This window comes from Octopus sinensis, linkage group LG10 (assembly GCF_006345805.1).
Source record: "Octopus sinensis linkage group LG10, ASM634580v1, whole genome shotgun sequence".
NCBI lineage: Eukaryota > Metazoa > Mollusca > Cephalopoda > Octopoda > Octopodidae > Octopus > Octopus sinensis.
The window spans coordinates 559,218-578,621 of record NC_043006.1 but is presented as its reverse complement, the minus strand read 5'-3'; the positions used below and the strand labels follow the sequence as shown (position 1 = coordinate 578,621).

Genomic DNA, 19,404 nt, shown 5'->3' with positions numbered 1-19,404 from the left:
TTATATATATACATATATACACACACATATACACAGAATGAGAAAACATTCAATGAGTGTAATACTTTATATTTCTTCAATGCTGATAATTCCCATCGCCAGCCAGAGTTTCCCATTACATGGGATCCTTTGCTTGAAGGTGTTCCACGTGGCAACAAACTCTTAGTAGCAACAGAGTATTATAAGGTCTGAACAAATAAATGAAGTAGACTTGAGATTACTCTGTTGCTTCTCAGTTTCATGTTAACTGCTGCTTATATGACTAATTTACAATAGACAAAATTAAGTTTATTTATATACATAAACTATTGATGGCTAGGCAGTTATTGGGTAAAAAGAAATACACTTACCATACACTTAGACACAGGCTCTGCTAGAACAAAAGAAATGGTTTCTCAGTGACATTGATTAAAGTTCTGATTGCAATCTTTAACGTGTTATTAGTGTAAGACAATGCCGTTTTGGTGAGTTTAGTCCACCAGTTTTCAAAAGGTAAAACACAAGTGCTTAGTTGTATACAAACATATTTATTTTGAGTGAATAAAAAAAGGAAATAAAATATATAGTTACGAAATGATAAAATCTTTTTTTCTTCATCTTGTTAAGGCTGCTTGGAGTGGAAAAAAAAATGTCCATGAATCTTTCTAAAAATAAATATTTTGATAATTTTTTTTTTAAATTATAAATTTGCATTTTGTCTGTGGTAAATTGCCTTAATCCATTTTTGAATTTTTTTTTTAAGTGATGTTTTTCTTACAGATGAGTTTGGTTGATGACTTGACTCATGAGAAAGTTTCTTCAGAATTTCATGATACTTATGAGCAATGTAGAATTTTGCCATGGTATTGTTTATAATAAAATCTATATATATATGTATTTTGTGTTGACTACTTTTGCTTCACTGTATTATATGTACAGGTACTCTTTTCAACCCATCAACTTGATCTTTTAAATGGAAGAGAATATGCCTTTTCAGCCCCCTGTATACCTGCCAAATGTTTCTGAAATTGATAAAGTTCACGAAGATGATATTTTTCCCAAAACACTACTTTCGTCATAGTTTCTTCATTCTTATTCTTCAAAACTTGCACAAGTGAAAAAACAGACGTTTCGTCATTTTCGGTGATGCATTGTATGGCGGTTGGTGTTTCTGTAGACGGCAACAAATAATCAGTACTTATTGTGGCTAAAACTTCTCCTTTCTGGAAATGTGGATGGGTTGTGTCAAGATTAATGATGCCAATATCACCGAGATTTCTTCCTACCCAAAGAGTATTGTCTATAATGGCTATTGAAGTGATGCAACATATTGGATTCTCGTGGGCGTTGTCTTTGTCTTCATTTTCGAAATTCAAGTTCATGCTCATCTTCAGGGATTTGCTCAAAGATTTCTGTGATGTTTGCTGCTGCTGAACAATTCTTCTTCCCAGTGTGAAAATTCCAACATAGTATTCTGCTATTAAAGAATACGTGCAGGCATTGTACTCCAAGATGGAAGCTAAGCCTTCCAAATAATGAAAGACTCTTTGTTCTTTGTTGTTTTCATAATATTTAAGGTCCATTATTTTTGATGCTTTGTCAGTAACTTGTGAAACAAAGGAACATTTGATTTTCTTTGTGTCAATTGAAATTATGTTAATCTGTGTACCACATCCAACCCATAGTTCAGAATAGTTTGGCAAAGTGACCAGTAGCATGCTGGTTATTGGAGTTGAGGTACCCAGTTGAATGGCCTCAACTTCTTTCCAGTACTGCACCTTTCTGGGATTGAGCTCCTGTCTCTGAATATGCAGGATGCCAGTATTTGTGCCGATATAGATTTCCTTCAGCTTTGGCTGGTAAAAGAGGAAAAGAAAGTATTACTTAAGTTACAAGTATTGATTTTATGATGTTCCCTAAAGATTTGTTTTGACTCTTTTAGGGTACTGAAAGTGAATGACAGTAGCACTTGTTTACAACTATCACATGATATCATGGTAAAGAAACATACACACGACGGGTTTCTTTCAGTTTCCGTCTACCAAATCCGCTCACAAGGCTTTGGTCAATTCAGGGCTTCAGCAAAAGACACTTTCACAAGGTGCCACACAGTGGAATTGAAACCAAAACCATGTGGGTGGAATGCAAACTTCTCAACCACATGACTAAATGCTAAATTAATTACAACAAAATTATTTTTATTTAAACACACTAAATTCTTGATTTTTTAAAAAACTTAAATGAAACAGATAGATGATGTACAGGGTGTTCCAGAATTAATTATTTCAGAGAAATTAGGCAATTTTTTTTTTTTAAAAACTCACTTTTATTTATGTTTATCATGTTTAAGTACATGTTAAAAGTGTGTAAATTTAAAATTTGGTTTGTAATTTTATTTCCATTCCTGTTGGATCCCACTTATCTGTCCACAACAGCTCTTTTACAATTTGGCTGCAATCAGGATGGAGCAATAGTTTAGCTGAACTTAAAGAATACATTCATTCTGCGGTGCAGGAAATAACTCCTGAAATGCCTCAAAATGTGTTTTGCAACACTAAGGGTAGATTTGAAATTTGAAGGAGTTTTGGCAAAAGATTTTTAAATCTATTTGTTTTGGTATCATAATCAAAACCTTGTGAAAGGTAAGAGAGTCCAGTTTGCTGGACATTGTTGTAGAGCTGAAAAAGAGGTAATTTCTACTCTCCTCCTCTGGAAGCCATCTACTCGCAATACCAGAGGTCGCACACTCTCCTACCCTGATGTAATCTCCAGGGATACAGGCATCCAGCAACAAGACCTCTGTAATGCCATGATGGACCGTGAAGTCTGGCATAGCATGGTAAATTCCATTGTCTCAACCACGGTCGAACAATGATGATCATAATCAAATAATAAACATAAAATTCTGTCAGTTTTTTTTTTTTTTAAAGTTTGCTCATCATCATCATCATCATCATTTAGCGTCCGTTTTCCATGCTAGCATGAGTTGGACGGTTTAACTGGGGTCTGAAGCCGGAAGGCTTCATCAGGCCCAGTCAGATTTGGCAGTGTTTCTACGGCTGGATGCCCTTCCTAACGCCAACCACTCCGTGAGTGTAGTGGGTGCTTTTTACGTGCCACCTGCACAGGTGCCAGACAGAGCTGGCAAACGGCCATGAACGGATGGTGTTTTTTCGTGCCACCGGCACGGGGGCCAGGCGAGGCTAGCAACGGACACGAGCAGATGGTGCTCTTACGGGCCAACGGCACGGGGTCCAGGCGAGGCTGGCAACGGACACGAGCGGATGGTGCATTTACGTGCTACCGGCATGGGGGCCAGGCGAGGCTGGCAACGGACACGAGCGGATGGTGCTTTTATGTGCTACCGGCACGGGGGCCAGCAACGGAGGCTGGCAACGGACACGAGCGGATGGTGCTTTTACGTGCCAACGGCACGAGGGCCAGGCGGGGCTGGCAATGGACCAATTTCATTGAAACAGTTAATTCTGAAACGCCCTGTACCTCATTGCAAAGACAATCATGAAAGGGTGAACTCACGTTTGAAATCATAAAGACGGGTATTTCTGAAATGCTGAAAACAGGCAGTATGCGTAGATTACTCATTTCATTGACAATCATTCCTATTTCTCCACTCTGGAAAATAAAGCAGGTTAATTAAAGGGGCTGTGAATTAGAATAACATTCGTCAAATGCATTCTGCTGTCTAATTTAAAGGAGAAGACAGTAGGATTAGTCATCATCATCATCATTTAACGTCTGTTGTCCATGCTGGCATGGGTTAGATGGATTGACCAGGGCTGGTAAGCTGGGGGGGGGGGGGCTGCACCAGACCTCAGTCTAATTTGGTATGGTTTTCTATGGCTGGATGCCCTTCCTAATGCTGTAAGAGTGTAATGAGTGCATTTAGGTGCCAACACCATGGGTGCCATTTGTGTGACATCAGTATCTGCCACATCTACAAATTTTTCTCGGCTTGATGGCTCTTCTCAAGCACAACTATGCCAAAGGTCTCAATCAATTGCCTCCATGAAGCCCAATGCTCAAAAGGAAATTGGCCACATTAAATGATGATGATGAATATCTTTATATATAAAAGTGAAGTTGTGTGTCTGTCTGTCTCCTACGATTTAGATTCCTAACTACTCCCACATTTTGCGGTGCAGTTTAACCAAAACCGGGTATCTTATAGTCGTGATTCATATCGAGCCCTTCTGGGTATTAGCGCGCGTCTACGATGAGTATATGATTTTTAAAAAAATTTACCATCAATTTTTCCCATTTTTAATGCATTTTTGGCATATATAAGGGAAGTAACTCTCTAAAAATGTATTATTAAATCTCAGAACATAAAAAGCTACAGTAACACCCCCCCCCTTTGTGGTTAGCCATATTGAGATGGCTATTATACTTTACATCTCTAAAAATGCTTATATAGTTATTTCCCTTACAAACCCGAGCAACGCCGGGCGATACTGCTAGTATATTTTAAATTATTTAATAAAGTGTATGTAACTTTATATATTGGTATATTATGATGCAGTTGATGAACTGAAATATTACCATAGCTACCCTCCTGTTATGAGATTTTGATAATTTTAATTGAAATATGAACACTTGAGATGGTTGTGAATAAACAGTCAGAGTGATATTAGTTCCAGCACTCTGTACTTGTCATCATTCTTATTCTTTCTTTTTTCGCCCTTTTAAAGCCTAGCCAGGCTCATGGGCCCGGTTTCTATGGCATATGTGTTCCCCAGCTGGACGGGACGCCAGTCCATCGCAGCGTTACTCATTTTTGCCAGCTGAGTGGACTGGAGCAACGTGAAATGAAGTGTTTTGCTCAAGAACACAACGCATCGCCCGGTCCAGGAATCGAAACCACAATCTTACGATCATGATGCTGACACCCTAAACACTAAGCCACGTGCCTCCAAGCTGTAATTCATCTATGACTACTTGCTTATGACGGCCCGTCAAAAGTGATGACAGTGTCAATCCTAGACATTCATCCACCTCCACCTGATTGTTTTTCATGGGAGTGAACGTGGCTGACAAGACTGATACAAAAGAAGCAGACCCTGTGCCACCGGGGGCACTGAAAGCATCCCTGAACAACAGCTGCAGGGGTTTGATAATGACATCTCTTCTTGTCTTCATACAGCATCCTATACTCGCTTTCAAAGCACTCTACTCCAGCATCACACACTTTTATTTGTTACAGTGATTAAATATACATTGACTCTAGCTATGAGATCACAACATATTAATATTTCCGATTTCGACACAGGGCCATCATATTTGAAGGAGAAAGGGTTAAATTCATGATATCAACCCCAGTGATTTATTTTTACCAACTCTGAAATGGCAAAGTTGACCCTAGCAGAATTTGAACTCAGATTATAAGGAGTTGGAAAAAATATCGCTAGGCATTTTATGCAATGCTCAAATGATTCTGTCAGCTCAGTGCCTAATAAGAATATTATTATTATTATTATTCTATGCAAAATACTTTCTATGTAATCTCAAGTTTTAAAACAAACATAATTTTCTTATGGTTTCTTAAACATTCACTAGTACAACACTAAGTACAAAACCAAATATATGGCACCCTAGGCATAACAGCAACATGAACTTCCAACTTGTTGTCTCTTGGGGTCTCTGGGTGAGACTTGGAGTCAACTTGTACAAATATAAAGCAAAAGTCAAACATAGAATAATAATAATAATAACAACAAACTTATATACAGTGCTCAGGTGCACTACATTTCATTGGTAAAAGAGGAGAGAGAGAGAGAGAGCGCAGCAATAAGCCAAGTAAAGAAAAAGAGTTCTGAAAGCCGTAAATACATGCAGGAATTGGTCTACTAAGTCCTCAATGCCATCACCATAAAGGAAGTGTTCAGCAAAGAAACCAAATTCTTGGATGCAAGACAAAGTCAATGACGATGATACAGAGTAAAACACAAAAAGATAGAAAAGTGAACAGTAAAAAAAAGCCACAAAAACAAAAAGGGAGCATAAACATCTTGGGATTAGTTTTGGCAAATTTTAAGACGCATGGAATTTTTTACCTGACAGGTAAACAACTGACACTGGGAGTTTATTCCATGCTTCTTCAACTCTGAGCATGAAATAAAAGTTTCCAAATGTCATGGGTGTTGCACTGTTTTTTGACTTTATGTGATCTCAAAGATATTCCATAACTTTGATCAAAGGATATGGACAGTTCATCATGGATTTGATATCTTTATATATAAAAGTAAGGTTGTGTGCTGTCTGTCTCCTACGATTTAGATTCCTAACTACTCCCACATTTTGTGGTGCAGTTTAACCAAAACCGGGTATCTTATAGTCGTGATTCATATCGAGCCCTTCTGGGTAATTAGCGTGCGTCTACGATGAGTCTAAGATTTAAAAAAAATTTACCATCAATTTTTCCCATTTTTAATGCATTTTTGGCATATATAAGGGAAGTAACTCTCTAAAAATGTATTATTAAATCTCAGAACATAAAAAGCTACAGTAACGCCCCCCTTTGTGGTTAGCCATATTGAGATGGCTATCATACTTTACATCTCTAAAAATGCATATATAGTTATTTCCCTTACAAACCCGAGCAATGCCGGCAATACTGCTAGTATATATATATATATATATATATATATATATATATATATATATATATATATATACATACACACACACCACAATATCATCATCATTTAACATCCATTTTCCATGCTGGCATGGGTTGAATATATATATATACACACGCACACACATAATACATCATCATCATCATCATCATCATCGTTTAACGTCCGTTCTCCATGCTAGCATGGATTAACACTAAGAAAAAAGCAACAAGAATGGATTAATAGTTCAGTACAATTGTTTCATACCAAGAACGATTTTATTTGAAGCTGCAAGTATTGCAGCAAATACAAATGTCCAGTATTCATCAGCTAAATCACATATATGTTTTCCAGACATCCTAGAGAGTGTGTCTATCCTCATGAAGTATTAGGAGTGAGTTCTATGAGATTTACAGTCAAATTATAAGCAGACTCAAATTGCTTTCTAATGATGCACAATTTTATAAAAAGTTTTTTAAAAGGATTGTTAACTTCCCAGAGAAGGTGAATCGATCCATAAAAATGCAGATATAATTTCCGGAGACATGAGGAAATTCACGGTTGTGAAATGAACCACTGTGTGATCAACAGCTTTCCTCATGTCTCCGGAAATTATATCTGCATTTTTATGGATGGATTCACCTTCTCTGGGAAGTTAACAATCTTTTTAGAAACTTTTTATAAAACTGTGCATCATTAGAAAGCAATTTGAGTCTGTTTATAATTTGACTTTAAATTTCATAGAACTCACTCCTAATACTTCATGAGGATAGCCTCACTCTCTAGGATGTCTGGAAAACATATATGTGATTTAGCTGATGAATACTGGACATTTGTATTTGCTGCAATACTTGCAGCTTTAAATAAAATTGTTCTTGGTATGAAACAATTGTACTGAACTATTAATCCATTCTTGTTGTTTTTTTCTTGGTTATATATATATATCATATGTCTGTTTTCCATGCTGGCATGGGTTGGACGGTTAGACAGGAATTGACCAGCCAGGGAGCTGTCCAGAACAGCTTCTACAGCTGGATGCCCTTTCTAATGTCAAAAACTCTACAGAGTGTCCTGGATGTTTTTAACGTACCACTGCCATGGATGCATTGACACTGCACCAGCCCAAGTATATAGACAGGGTGATGAAAAGTAACTCCCTATTTTAAAATACTTATAAATTATTTATTAATTGTAATTTTTACCAAAAAATGGGATATGAGAGGAAAGCTTTTAGTATGAAGTTTTATTTGAAATTCAATGTGGGCTGCAGATGTCACCACTAGCTTCTTGAGTCGTCCAGGAATGGCATCAATTGATTTCACCCAGAACTCTTGTGGGATAGAAGAAAACATAACTTGTCGTATTCACCTTTCAAGTTCTTCCAAAGTCTTTGGGATTGGTAGAGTAGACTTGTTCCTTTAACCAAACCCAAAGAAAGAAGTCACGCAGGGTTTTAAGTCCAGACTCCTGGCTGGCCACTCATATGGACCATGACAACCCAGGGAATGGGCATTCGGGCATATTCACAAACAACAAGCAATATGACTACAGATTAAATTCTCATACCTCAAAAAACAACACAAAACTTGGAGAAAAAAATTACAATTAATCAATAATTTGCACTCTTTGCTTGTTTCAGTCATGTGACTGTGGCCATGCTAGAGCATCACCTTTAGTCGAGCAAATCAACCCCAGGACTTATTCATTGTAAGCCTAGTACTTATTCTATCGGTCTCTTATGCCGAACCGCTAAGTTACAGGGACGTAAACACACCAGCATCGATTGTCAAGCGATGTTGGGGGGACAAACACAGACACACACATCTATATACATATATATGATGGGCTTCTTTCAGTTTCCGTCTACTAAATCCACTCACAAGGCTTTGGTCGGCCCGAGGCTATAGTAGAAGACACTTGCCCAAGGTGCCATGCAGTGGGACTGAACCCAGAACCATGTGGTTCGTAAGCAAGTTACTTACCACACAGCCACTTCTATGCTTATGAGTATTATAAGTATTTTTAAATAGAGAGTTACTTTTCAATCACCTTGTATGTAGTTGATGTGTGTGTGTGTGTCTTGTTCAAACTTACAGAAAACAAAAACAAAGAGAGGTGTAGGAACAACAAGCAAGTGTCTTAGTTTAAAGCTCAGGGAGAATGGAAAAGTCTTTTATATTTCAAGCCTATGCTCTTTAACAGAAAGGATTAAGAGAAAAAAAAGGAGAGAATGAAAAAAGACGGTGAGTGGAAAAATATGTTTTTGTAGTGATTAATGATTCAACATGATGAAATAGCCAGAAGGAGGCTGAATGCAAGGGAGATAATGATGGTGACTCAGTCAAACGAATTTATTCTTGCACACACGTGTGTATGTGAGAATGATGTGTGTGAGTGTGTTTGTATGAAGAGGGGTGAGTGTGTGAGAAAACGTGTGGGCGAGCTGAAAAATATGTGGTCCTGTGTGTGTGTAAGTGACCCAGTATGTACATTATGTGAAGTGACGGGTTACATGTACTGGTAATGTATGTGTGTGTGTGTGTGTGTGTGTGCATATGGACAAGTGTACATATGCATACAGTTATTGAGTGTGTGCAAACGCATTGGCCTGAGTGTGTGTGTATGTGTACAAGGAACCTTGTGTATGTGTTGTGTGGAGTGATGAGCGTTTTGTGCATTTGTGTATGCACGCACATATGGACATGTGTATGTGTATGGACATGTGTATGTGTATGGACATGTGTATGTGTTAGGCTAAAGTATGTGTATGCGCACATGCACACATGCATGTGCAAATGCTTGTGTTTAGCAGTTGATATGTTGACAACTGAGTTTAGGGGTATAAACTATATTGTTGTTTATCCCCTCCAAGTGCAGTCCTGATTGGATGGAAGCACTCTGTCAGTTCCGACAACGAGGGTTCCGGTTGATCCGATCAACGGAACAGCTTGCTCGTGAAATTAACGTGTAAGTGGCTGAGCACTCCACAGACACGTGCACCCTTAACGTAGTTCTCGGGGATATTCAGCGTGACACAGAGAGTGACAAGGCCGGCCCTTTGAAATACAGGTACAACAGAAACAGGAAGTAAGAGTGAGAGAAAGTTGTGGTGAAAGAGTACAGCAGGGATCACCACCATCCCCTGCCGGAGCCTCGTAGAGATTTTAGGTGTTTTCGCTCAATAAACACTCACAACGCCCGGTCTGGGAATCGAAACCGCGATCCTACAACCGCGAGTCCGCTGCCCTAACCACTGGGCCATTGCGCCTCCACAGTCCTGATTGAACCAACCAATGATCAAAGATACTCCAGCCATAATCCCCTCCTATCTCATTTTTTTATTCAGACATATTGAATCAATTATTGGGTTGTCCGGAAAGTTCTTGCCGATTTTTAAAGGAAAGAAAAAGGTCCATAAATACTTGGCATTACATTTTTAATCAACCAAATATGAACCATTTTGTTGCACAATGTGTCTCCATCTTTTTTTTAACTTGAAAATGCCTGCTTCCCAGAATTGAGGGGTTTCATGGCAAAGAATTCATCAAGGTATCTTTTTACGTCATCCAAGGAATTAAAATTTTTACCATTAAGACTATTCTGCAGAGACCTGAATAAGTGGAAATCCGAAGGGGCAATATCTGGTGAATATGGAGGGTGGAGTAACACATCCCAGCTGATCTGCAGCAATTTTTGTCTGGTCCCCAAAGCATCAAGTGCCGAAAATGAACTTTCTCATCTTCCATTTTAAAGGGTTACAGAATTAACACAGGTTATAGGAACATAAACCTTCTTCCATGAAAAGATAGCTTAAACTGTGCTCTAAATGGAGGTGCAGTCAAATCCTATTTTATGGACTCAACCGTTTTCTAAAATAAGTCGAAAGGTAAGCTACTATAAATCAGCACAAACTTTCCGGAGAACCCAATATATTATCCATTGGGTTGATCTTATTTTTAAAATAAATAAAAAAAATGTGTGTGGTTTGGGAGAGATTTTATTGCTATTTCCAGCAGGTTAGCACAGCAAAATCATCAAGAAGCTCACTTGCCTTTTTTTCTTTTGTGTTGTTTAAAAATGTAACCACTTACCTTTGTCCCAATGTAAACCTCATTTTTGATACTGGTGCTGCATGTCACCTGGAAACCAGCACTGGAAACTGAGTGAAGATGGCTGTGTGTGTGGGAATCTATAATATGGTAGACCCTTTTAGATTCAATGCCTTCCCACAGCCAGAAAAATGAACGGCCCTAAAATAATGAGAGAAATTATGGTAATAATTATATAGAGATACACCAAAACACTCCACAAGTCATCCTCATCAATATTATAAAGGTGAGGAACCTAATAACAGCTTTCTTGTTTAGTTACACCTTTTTACATTTCCAGTTCAAATCCTGTTAGGGTGAACTCTAACTTTCATCCTTCTAGGGCTGATCTCTCATTCTCCTTCATCTTCCTCTCTTCTCTCTTTCCCTCTCTCTCCTTTCTCTCTATTCTTCTTCCTCATCTTAACTGACATCAACACATACATCACAAAATATTCTTCTATAATCATCCTACCTCTCCAACCAACCATCACATGCATATATCAAGAAATAAGAAGTGACAGATATTCTAGACCCCCCCTTCCTCTCTCACACACACAATATATATATATATATATATATATATATATAATATATTATTAATAGTAGGGAATATAAAATTCCAAACTTACAGGGAAAAATCCAATTTAGCAATACTAAATCAAATTTCACAATATATAATATATGTATATAATTAAGAGACCTCTATTAAATAATTCAATTAATAGTGAAAGTTATTATCTATAATAAATCATACAGAAAGAATTTATATATTATAATATATATTATTCTAAAAATCACTAAATTAAATAAACATTAAATTGACTACATGCGTTTCGTGACTAAATATTTAAATCGATAATATAAAAAGTTAATATTAATTTGATTTAAAAATATATAGCCACTCGTCAGGTCAAAAATAATATAAAATAAATGAAGATATAATAATTAAACAATAAATATAGAAATATATGTATCTTAACTATAAATAATCTAATAAAATTTAACAATATTAATGAAAAGTAAAATCATAACTTATCGTATTGATGAATACCAGTTAATTGAAATTTTAAACATTAAACTAAGGAACTGGCGTTAACTTAAAATAAATTTATAATATATATATATATATATATATATATATATATATATATATATATATATATATATATATATATATATATATACACACATACAGGGTGTTCACAAAAACACTCCCTGATTTCACAATGTTATGACATTCAAACTAATTCAAATATATTGATAAACATGTTGTGAACTGATTCTCTAACAACAGTTATTTCATTATTTTCAGGTGATTAGACAAAGGGATGCAAGGAAATCTAAAAATGGCCATCACCCCACAGCAACACAGCTGATGTGCACTGGAAGTTGCAAGATCAAACAGTGTTGTGGCCATGCAACGTGCTTTCAGACTCAAGTATCAGACGATTCCACCTACACCCAACTTCATTCGAAAATGGTACAATGATTTTAATCAGAAAGGGTGTATCTGTGATCATAAAAAAGGACATTATGGCTGACCATCAATCTCAGTGGAAGTTATTGATCGAGTTAGAAGAAAATTCTTGCACAGCCTCCAAAAGTCAATATGAAGAGCTAGCTGAGAGTTACGCCTCCCCAAAAGCACAGTTTGCAAGATCCTACACGAACACCTATTCACCCTTACAAACTGCAATTAGTCCAAAACTCCACTCAAAAGATAGTAGAATGCATTTTGAATTTTGTGAGAATATCCAGCAATTAATGGAAGATAATGATAACCTGCGGTCAAAAATCCTTTCCAGTGATGAGGCGATATTTCACTTGAACAGTAAAGTCAATAGGCATAACGTGTGGATATGAGGGCTTGGATATCAGCACATTACCCAGAAAATTGAGTGAGACTCACCAGAAGTTAATGTGTTTTGTGCTGTATTGGAGAGGACAGTGTATGGTCCTTTCTTCTTTGAGGGAGGAACTGTTACTGGTCAAAGTTACCTGAAGATGCTGACCAATTGGATGTTTCCACAACTAGCTGCTGAGGGTGATGACTACCATTTCCAGCAAGATGGTACTCCACTGCACTGGCATCTAACTGTCAGGAGATTTCTCACTGAGCACTTGCCAAACTGATGGATTGGTCATGCTGGATGAGATGATCAGGTGTTCTGTAAGTGGCCAGTCACTGGACCTAACTGTTTGTGACTTCTTTCTCTGAGGGTACGCGAAGAAAACAGTTTATGTACCACTATTACCTGAAACCCTGGAGGAGGTGAAAATTTCGATCACTGAAGCAGTTTGCATGGTAACTCTAGATATGTTGCTTAGCGTCTGGACTGAAACAGACTATCGCATCAATGTTTTCCGAGCAACCAGAGAGGGGCACATTGGGTGTCTTTAATTCTACCCTCAGCCACATGAAACTGAATGAAATCCTGCATCTGAAGCTACTAACTGTACATTTACTTTGGTCATCGACTCTGATCCTTTTTATTCAATGTTGGTAAAACGGTTTGATCGACAAGGACGAGGTGTAATAGCTTTTGACGATTTCATACAGTGTTGTGTTGTAATGCAGGTGAGATTTTTGTTTTATTTTACTGTTGGACTTTACAAGGAGGGACACGATGCCCAGATTATCATGTTCAGGATTTACCTTTCCCAGGGTCTCACCGTCCCAGGGTCTCTAGAGCCCATGCCTTCCACATCCTCAGGGTTGGCACCCTCAACGTTGGCACTCTGAAAGGTAGGTCTGGTGAGATAGTCGAGATGCTTGAACGGAGATGTGTGGATATATGTTGCATGCAAGAAATAAGGTGGAGAGGAGGATCAGCTAGGTTCCTCACAGGCAAGGAACGCAGGTACAAGATTTTCTGGGCAGGGAACACTGACGGGGTTGGTGGCGTGGGTATACTTATCGCTGAGAAATGGGTAGATAAAGTAATTGAGGTAATCAGAGTAAGTGACAGAATACTTAAGATTAGATTAGTGCTTCATCATAGTTTAGCAACCATTATATCAGCCTATGCTCCTCAGTCGGGGCTACCCGATGGACAGAAAGACCGATTCTATGACACTCTACTGCAGACTACCTCATTGACGAACGACAGAGACCTTATCTTTGTGGCTGGTGACTTCAATGGTCACGTTGGACGACATGCTGGGGGCTTCCATGGCGTACATGGAGGCTATGGCTCCCGCAACGAGGAGGGAACCAGGCTGCTGGAGTTCTGCGATGCAAATAATCTTATGATTTGCAACACTAACTTCAGGAAACCTACCAGCCACCTAGTCACTTACCAATCGGGCCAACATACCAGCCAAATTGACTACATCCTTGCAAGGCAAAGGGAGAGATGGCTGCTTATAAATGCCAAAACCTTCCCAGGTGAAGAATGTACCCCACAACATAGACTGGTAGTTAGTGACTTTAGGATCAGGACTAGGAGGACAACCAGAAGACGACAAATATGGAGAAGAAGGATCTGGAAGCTTAAAGATCCTGCAAATGGACAGAGATTTAGGGACATATTACTTGAAGCCTCTGACGAAGTAGAAGGGGATAGAGCATCACAGGGGGTAGAAGACAGCTGGACGTTTCTAAGGGACAACCTGCTGAGAGCCACTGACCAGATCTGTGGCTGGTGCAAAGTCCCCTCTCGACCTAGAATAACGTGGTGGTGGAACAATATTGTAGACAGGGCTATTAGAGAAAAGAGACAGGCTTGGAAGGTCTGGAAAAATGGGGGTAGCAGGGAATTGTATCAGACTGCCAAAAGAGAAGCTAGGAGACAGGTTTATTTAGCCAGAGGAGAAGCAGATAAGAAAAAATTTGCCAATGTTCTGCGCCGTGAGGACCAAAGACTGGAGGTGTTTCGTGTTGCAAGACAGTGTGTGAGAGAGAATCGTGATGTGGTAGGAGAGAAGTGTGTTCGCATGGAAGATGGTTCACTTGCGCTAAATGAGGATGCAAAGAGAGAGGTTTGGAGATGCCACTATGAAAGGTTGCTGAATGAAGAAAATGAATGGGATAAAGAGAGTCTGCCGAATGTTGACCCAACAGAGGGACCAGCTATCCGAGTTGATAGTTCTGTGGTAGCTAAGGCAATTAGAAGCATGAAGACAGGGAAAGCCCCAGGCCCATCAGGAATCACTGCAGAGATGCTCAAAATGTCTGGTAGTGTCGGCTATAGCCTAGTCACCCATATAGTTAATCAGGTGATACACAAAGGGGTCATACCCAATGACTGGTGTAGCAGTATAATAGTCAACTGCTACAAAGGTAAAGGTGATGCCCTAGATACAAATAACTACAGAGGTATCAAGCTGTTGGACCAGGTGATGAAGGTTACGGAGAGGGTCATAGCCCAACTAATTAGAGAGAGAGTTAGTTTAGATGAGATGCAGTTTGGGTTTGTGCCAGGGAAAAGTACTACTGATGCTATATTCCTGGTAAGGCAGCTGCAGGAGAAATACCTAGCCAAAGATAAGCCCCTGTACCTGGCTTTTGTTGACATGGAGAAAGCCTTCGACAGGGTCCCCCGATCCCTTATCTGGTGGGCAATGAGAAAACTAGGGATAGATGAATGGTTAGTGAGAGCTGTGCGGGCCATGTATAGGGACGCCGCTAGTAGGGTGAGGGTTGGAAATGAGTACAGTGAAGAATTCCGGGTAGAGGTAGGGGTCCACCAAGGCTCAGTACTCAGCCCCCTCCTATTTATCTTAGTCCTCCAGGCAATAACGGAGGAATTCAAGACAGGATGCCCTTGGGAGCTCCTCTATGCTGATGACCTTGCTCTAATTGCTGAGTCGCTATCAGAACTGGAGGAGAAGTTTCAGGTGTGGAAACAAGGATTAGAATCGAAGGGCCTCAGAGTCAATCTAGCTAAAACCAAAGTCGTAATCAGTAGGAAGGTAGACAAATCACAAACACCTTCAGGTAGATGGCCCTGCTCGATCTGTAGAAAAGGTGTAGGTAGAAACTCTATAAGATGCACCAAGTGTAAGCTATGGACACATAAGAGATGCAGCAATGTCAAAGGAAGGCTAACTAGGAAGATGGTTTTTGTATGTGGCAGATGCTCAGGAACAATAAACACTGAAAATGCTCTGAGACCAACTTCCGTCACTTTCCAGGGAGAAAAACTAGAAATAGTTGATAGTTTCCGTTACCTAGGTGACCAAGTCAGCAGCGGGGGCGGGTGTGCTGAAAGTGTAACTGCTAGAGTAAGAATAGCTTGGGCAAAGTTCAGAGAGCTCTTACCTCTGCTGGTGACAAAAGGCCTCTCGCACAAAGTGAAAGGCAGACTGTATGATGCGTGTGTACGAACAGCCATGCTACATGGCAGTGAAACATGGGCCGTGACTGCTGAGGATATGCGTAAGCTCGCTAGAAATGAAGCCAGTATGCTCCGATGGATGTGTAATGCCGGTACTCACACTCGGCAGAGTGTAAGTACCTTGAGAGAAAAGCTGGACCTAAGAAGCATCAGTTGTGGTGTGCAAGAGAGACGTTTGCGCTGGTATGGTCATGTGGCGAGAATGGATGAAGATAGTTGTGTGAAAAAGTGCCACACCCTAGCGGTTGAGGGAACCTGTGGAAGAGGCAGACCCAGGAAAACCTGGGATGAGGTGGTGAAGCACGACCTTCGAACTTTAGGTCTCACTGAGGAAATGACTAGAGACCGAGACCTCTGGAAGTGTGCTGTGCGCGAGAAGACCCGGCAGGACAAGTGAGTCCACAACCCGTGGCCTTCTACATGGGATGGAGCCAGCCTACGTATGCATACCTTCCCTCTTGGGACACAAAACTCTACTTGTGAAGACGTGTTGAGGCAAGTGAGGATCAGAATCGAAATCGATCAATGGAAATTGCGGATGTGCTACCAGTGCGGTGGCATGTCGAAACTCTGCTTGTGAAGACCCATTGAGGCAAGTGAGGATCAGAATCGAAATCGATCAATGGAAATCAATCAATGGAAATTGCAGATGTGTTACCAGTGCCGGTGGCATGTAAGAGAACTTTCCGTTTCGCGACCGTTGCCAGCACCGCCCCGTTTCGTGTCCGTTGCCAGCCTCGCCTGGCCCTCGTGCCGGTGGCACATAAAAAGCACCATCCATTCGTGGCCGTTTGCCAGCTCTGTCTGGCACCAGTGCGGGTGGCACGTAAAAAGCACCCACTACACTCACGGAGTGGTTGGCGTTAGGAAGGGCATCCAGCCGTAGAAACACTGCCAGATTTGACTGGGCCTGATGAAGCCTTCTGGCTTCACAGACCCCAGTAGAACCGTCCAACCCATGCTAGCATGGAAAACGGACGCTAAATGATGATGATGATGATGATGAATCCTTTCTACTGTAGTCACAAGGCCTGAGATTTTTAGGGAGCCAGCTAGTAGATTACATCAACCCCAATACTCAACTGGTACTTATTTCATCGACCCTGGAAGGATGAAAGGCAAAGTCAACCTAGGTGGAATTTGAACTCAGAATGTAGAGATGGACGAAATTCTGCTAAGCATTTTGTCCAGCATGCTAATGATTTTGCAAGTTCGCTGCCTTTTTAAAGAATTTACCTTTAATAATAATAGTAATGAGCTTAAAGTATACAGTGCTAAGGTGCACTACTACAATTCATCAGAAAGGTTAACAGTAACATCAATTCTAAAAGCCCAAACCAGAAATTAATGTTAATCACTCACCTGATTATTTGTGATATGTAAAATCTCATCGACAACACCCAGTTTCAAATCCACAAGCAGATTTTGTATGGCAACAAATGAAAGTGGGGTCATTTTGGAAATAATTTCAGAGGCTCTTGGTCTTTCAGATGGATCCTGATTGTAACAGTCAGTCATCATTTTCTCAAGACATGGGAACTTTGCATCCAAATTGTGATCCTAGTTGGAAAAACAAAAGAATCCAATAAAAGACAAATGGTAGAGAATTAAATTAAAAGAAACAACACCAAATCTTTCGAAAATAGAATTTAATTTTAAGAAATGCATTTAAGAAAGAAAATGGCAATTTCAGTATAATGACAGGATTCGATCCTTTCTGTTGATGTAAATAATGCTTATTGCAAGAACTGATATTGTCATCAAAAATTGGATTTTAAAATTTACTTTATGAATCTACTTGAGTACAATGGTACTTTAAATATTGTGCAACCCCCACCTTTTTTTTTGTTACTAAAAATCATCATCGTAGGAGTGGCTGTGTGGTAAGTAGCTTGCTTACCAACCACATGGTTCCAGGTTCAGTCCCACTGGGTGGCATCTCGGGCAAGTGTCTTCTACTATAGCCTCAGGCCGACCAAAGCCTTGTGAGTGGATTTGGTAGACGGAAACTGAAAGAAGCCCGTCATATATATGTATATCATCATCATCATCATCATCATCATTTAACGTCCGCTTTCCATGCTAGCATGGGTTGGACGGTTCAACTGGGGTCTGGGGAGCCCGAAGGCTGCACCAGGCCAGTCAGATCTGGCAGTGTTTCTACAGCTGGATGCCCTTCCTAACGCCAACCACTCCGAGAGTGTAGTGGGTGATTTTATGTGCCACTGACACAGGTGCCAGACGAGGCTGGCGAACGGCCACGCTCGGATGGTGTTTTTATGTGCCACCGACACAGGTGCCAGACGAGGCTGGCGAACGGCCACGCTCGGATGGGTTTTTATGTGCCACCGACACAGGTGCCAGACAAGGCTAGCAGACGACCACGCTCGGATGGTGTTTTTATGTGCCACCGACACAGGTGCCAGACGAGGCTGGCGAACGGCCACGCTCGGATGGTGTTTTTATGTGCCACCGACACAGGTGCCAGACAAGGCTAGCAGACGACCACGCTCGGATGGTGTTTTTATGTGCCACCGACACAGGTGCCAGACGAGGCTGGCGAACGGCCATGCTCGGATGGTGTTTTTATGTGCCACCGACACAGGTGCCAGACGAGGCTGGCGAACGGCCACGCTCGGATGGTGTTTTTATGTGCCACCGACACAGGTGCCAGACAAGGCTAGCAGCCGACCACGCTCGGATGGTGTTTTTATGTGCCACCGACACAGGTGCCAGACGAGGCTGGCGAACGGCCACGCTCGGATGGTGTTTTTATGTGCCACCGACACAGGTGCCAGACAAGGCTAGCAGACGACCACGCTCGGATGGTGTTTTTATGTGCCACCGACACAGGTGCCAGACGAGGCTGGCGAACGGCCATGCTCGGATGGTGTTCTTATGTGCCACCGACACAGGTGCCAGACAAGGCTAGCAGACGATCATATATATATATGTATGCGTGTGTGTCTGTGTTTGTCCCCCCCGCAACATCGCTTGACAACCGATGCTGGTGTGTTTACGTCCCCATAACTTAGTGGTTCGGCAAAAGAGACCTATAGAATAAGTACTAAGCTTACAAAGAATAAGTCCTGGGGTTGATTTGCTTGACGAAAGGCATCGCTCCAGCATGGCTACAGTCAAATGACTGAAACAAGTAAAAGAGTAAAACAAGTATCACCATTTAACATCATTCTCCTATGCTGACACAGATTGGACAGTATGGCAGGAATTGACACATCAGACTATGTCAAGCTCAAAGGTCTGCTCTAGCATGGTTTCTATTGAGAGCCATTTTACAGACTGTGCTGTTGCTTTTTTTTGTTGTTTTGGGGGGGGCTGGGGGGGGGGGGGTGTTTTTTT

General features: G+C 40.5%; 1 protein-coding gene across 1 annotated transcript in view; it reads right to left on the bottom strand.

Annotated features, from left to right (window-relative positions):
• Nucleotides 1-646: 646 nt before the first annotated feature.
• LOC115216335 (leucine-rich repeat serine/threonine-protein kinase 1) overlaps nucleotides 647-19,404 on the bottom strand; it is a 210,202-nt gene continuing 191,444 nt past the window's right edge. The window contains exons 27-30 of the mRNA XM_029785561.2: nucleotides 17,407-17,604; nucleotides 10,706-10,864; nucleotides 3,517-3,612; nucleotides 647-1,835 (exon numbers count right to left, since the gene is read on the bottom strand). Of these exons, the coding sequence (XP_029641421.1) occupies nucleotides 936-1,835; nucleotides 3,517-3,612; nucleotides 10,706-10,864; nucleotides 17,407-17,604 (1,353 nt within the window). The 3' untranslated portion in view covers nucleotides 647-935. The remainder of the gene's footprint in view (nucleotides 1,836-3,516; nucleotides 3,613-10,705; nucleotides 10,865-17,406; nucleotides 17,605-19,404) is intronic.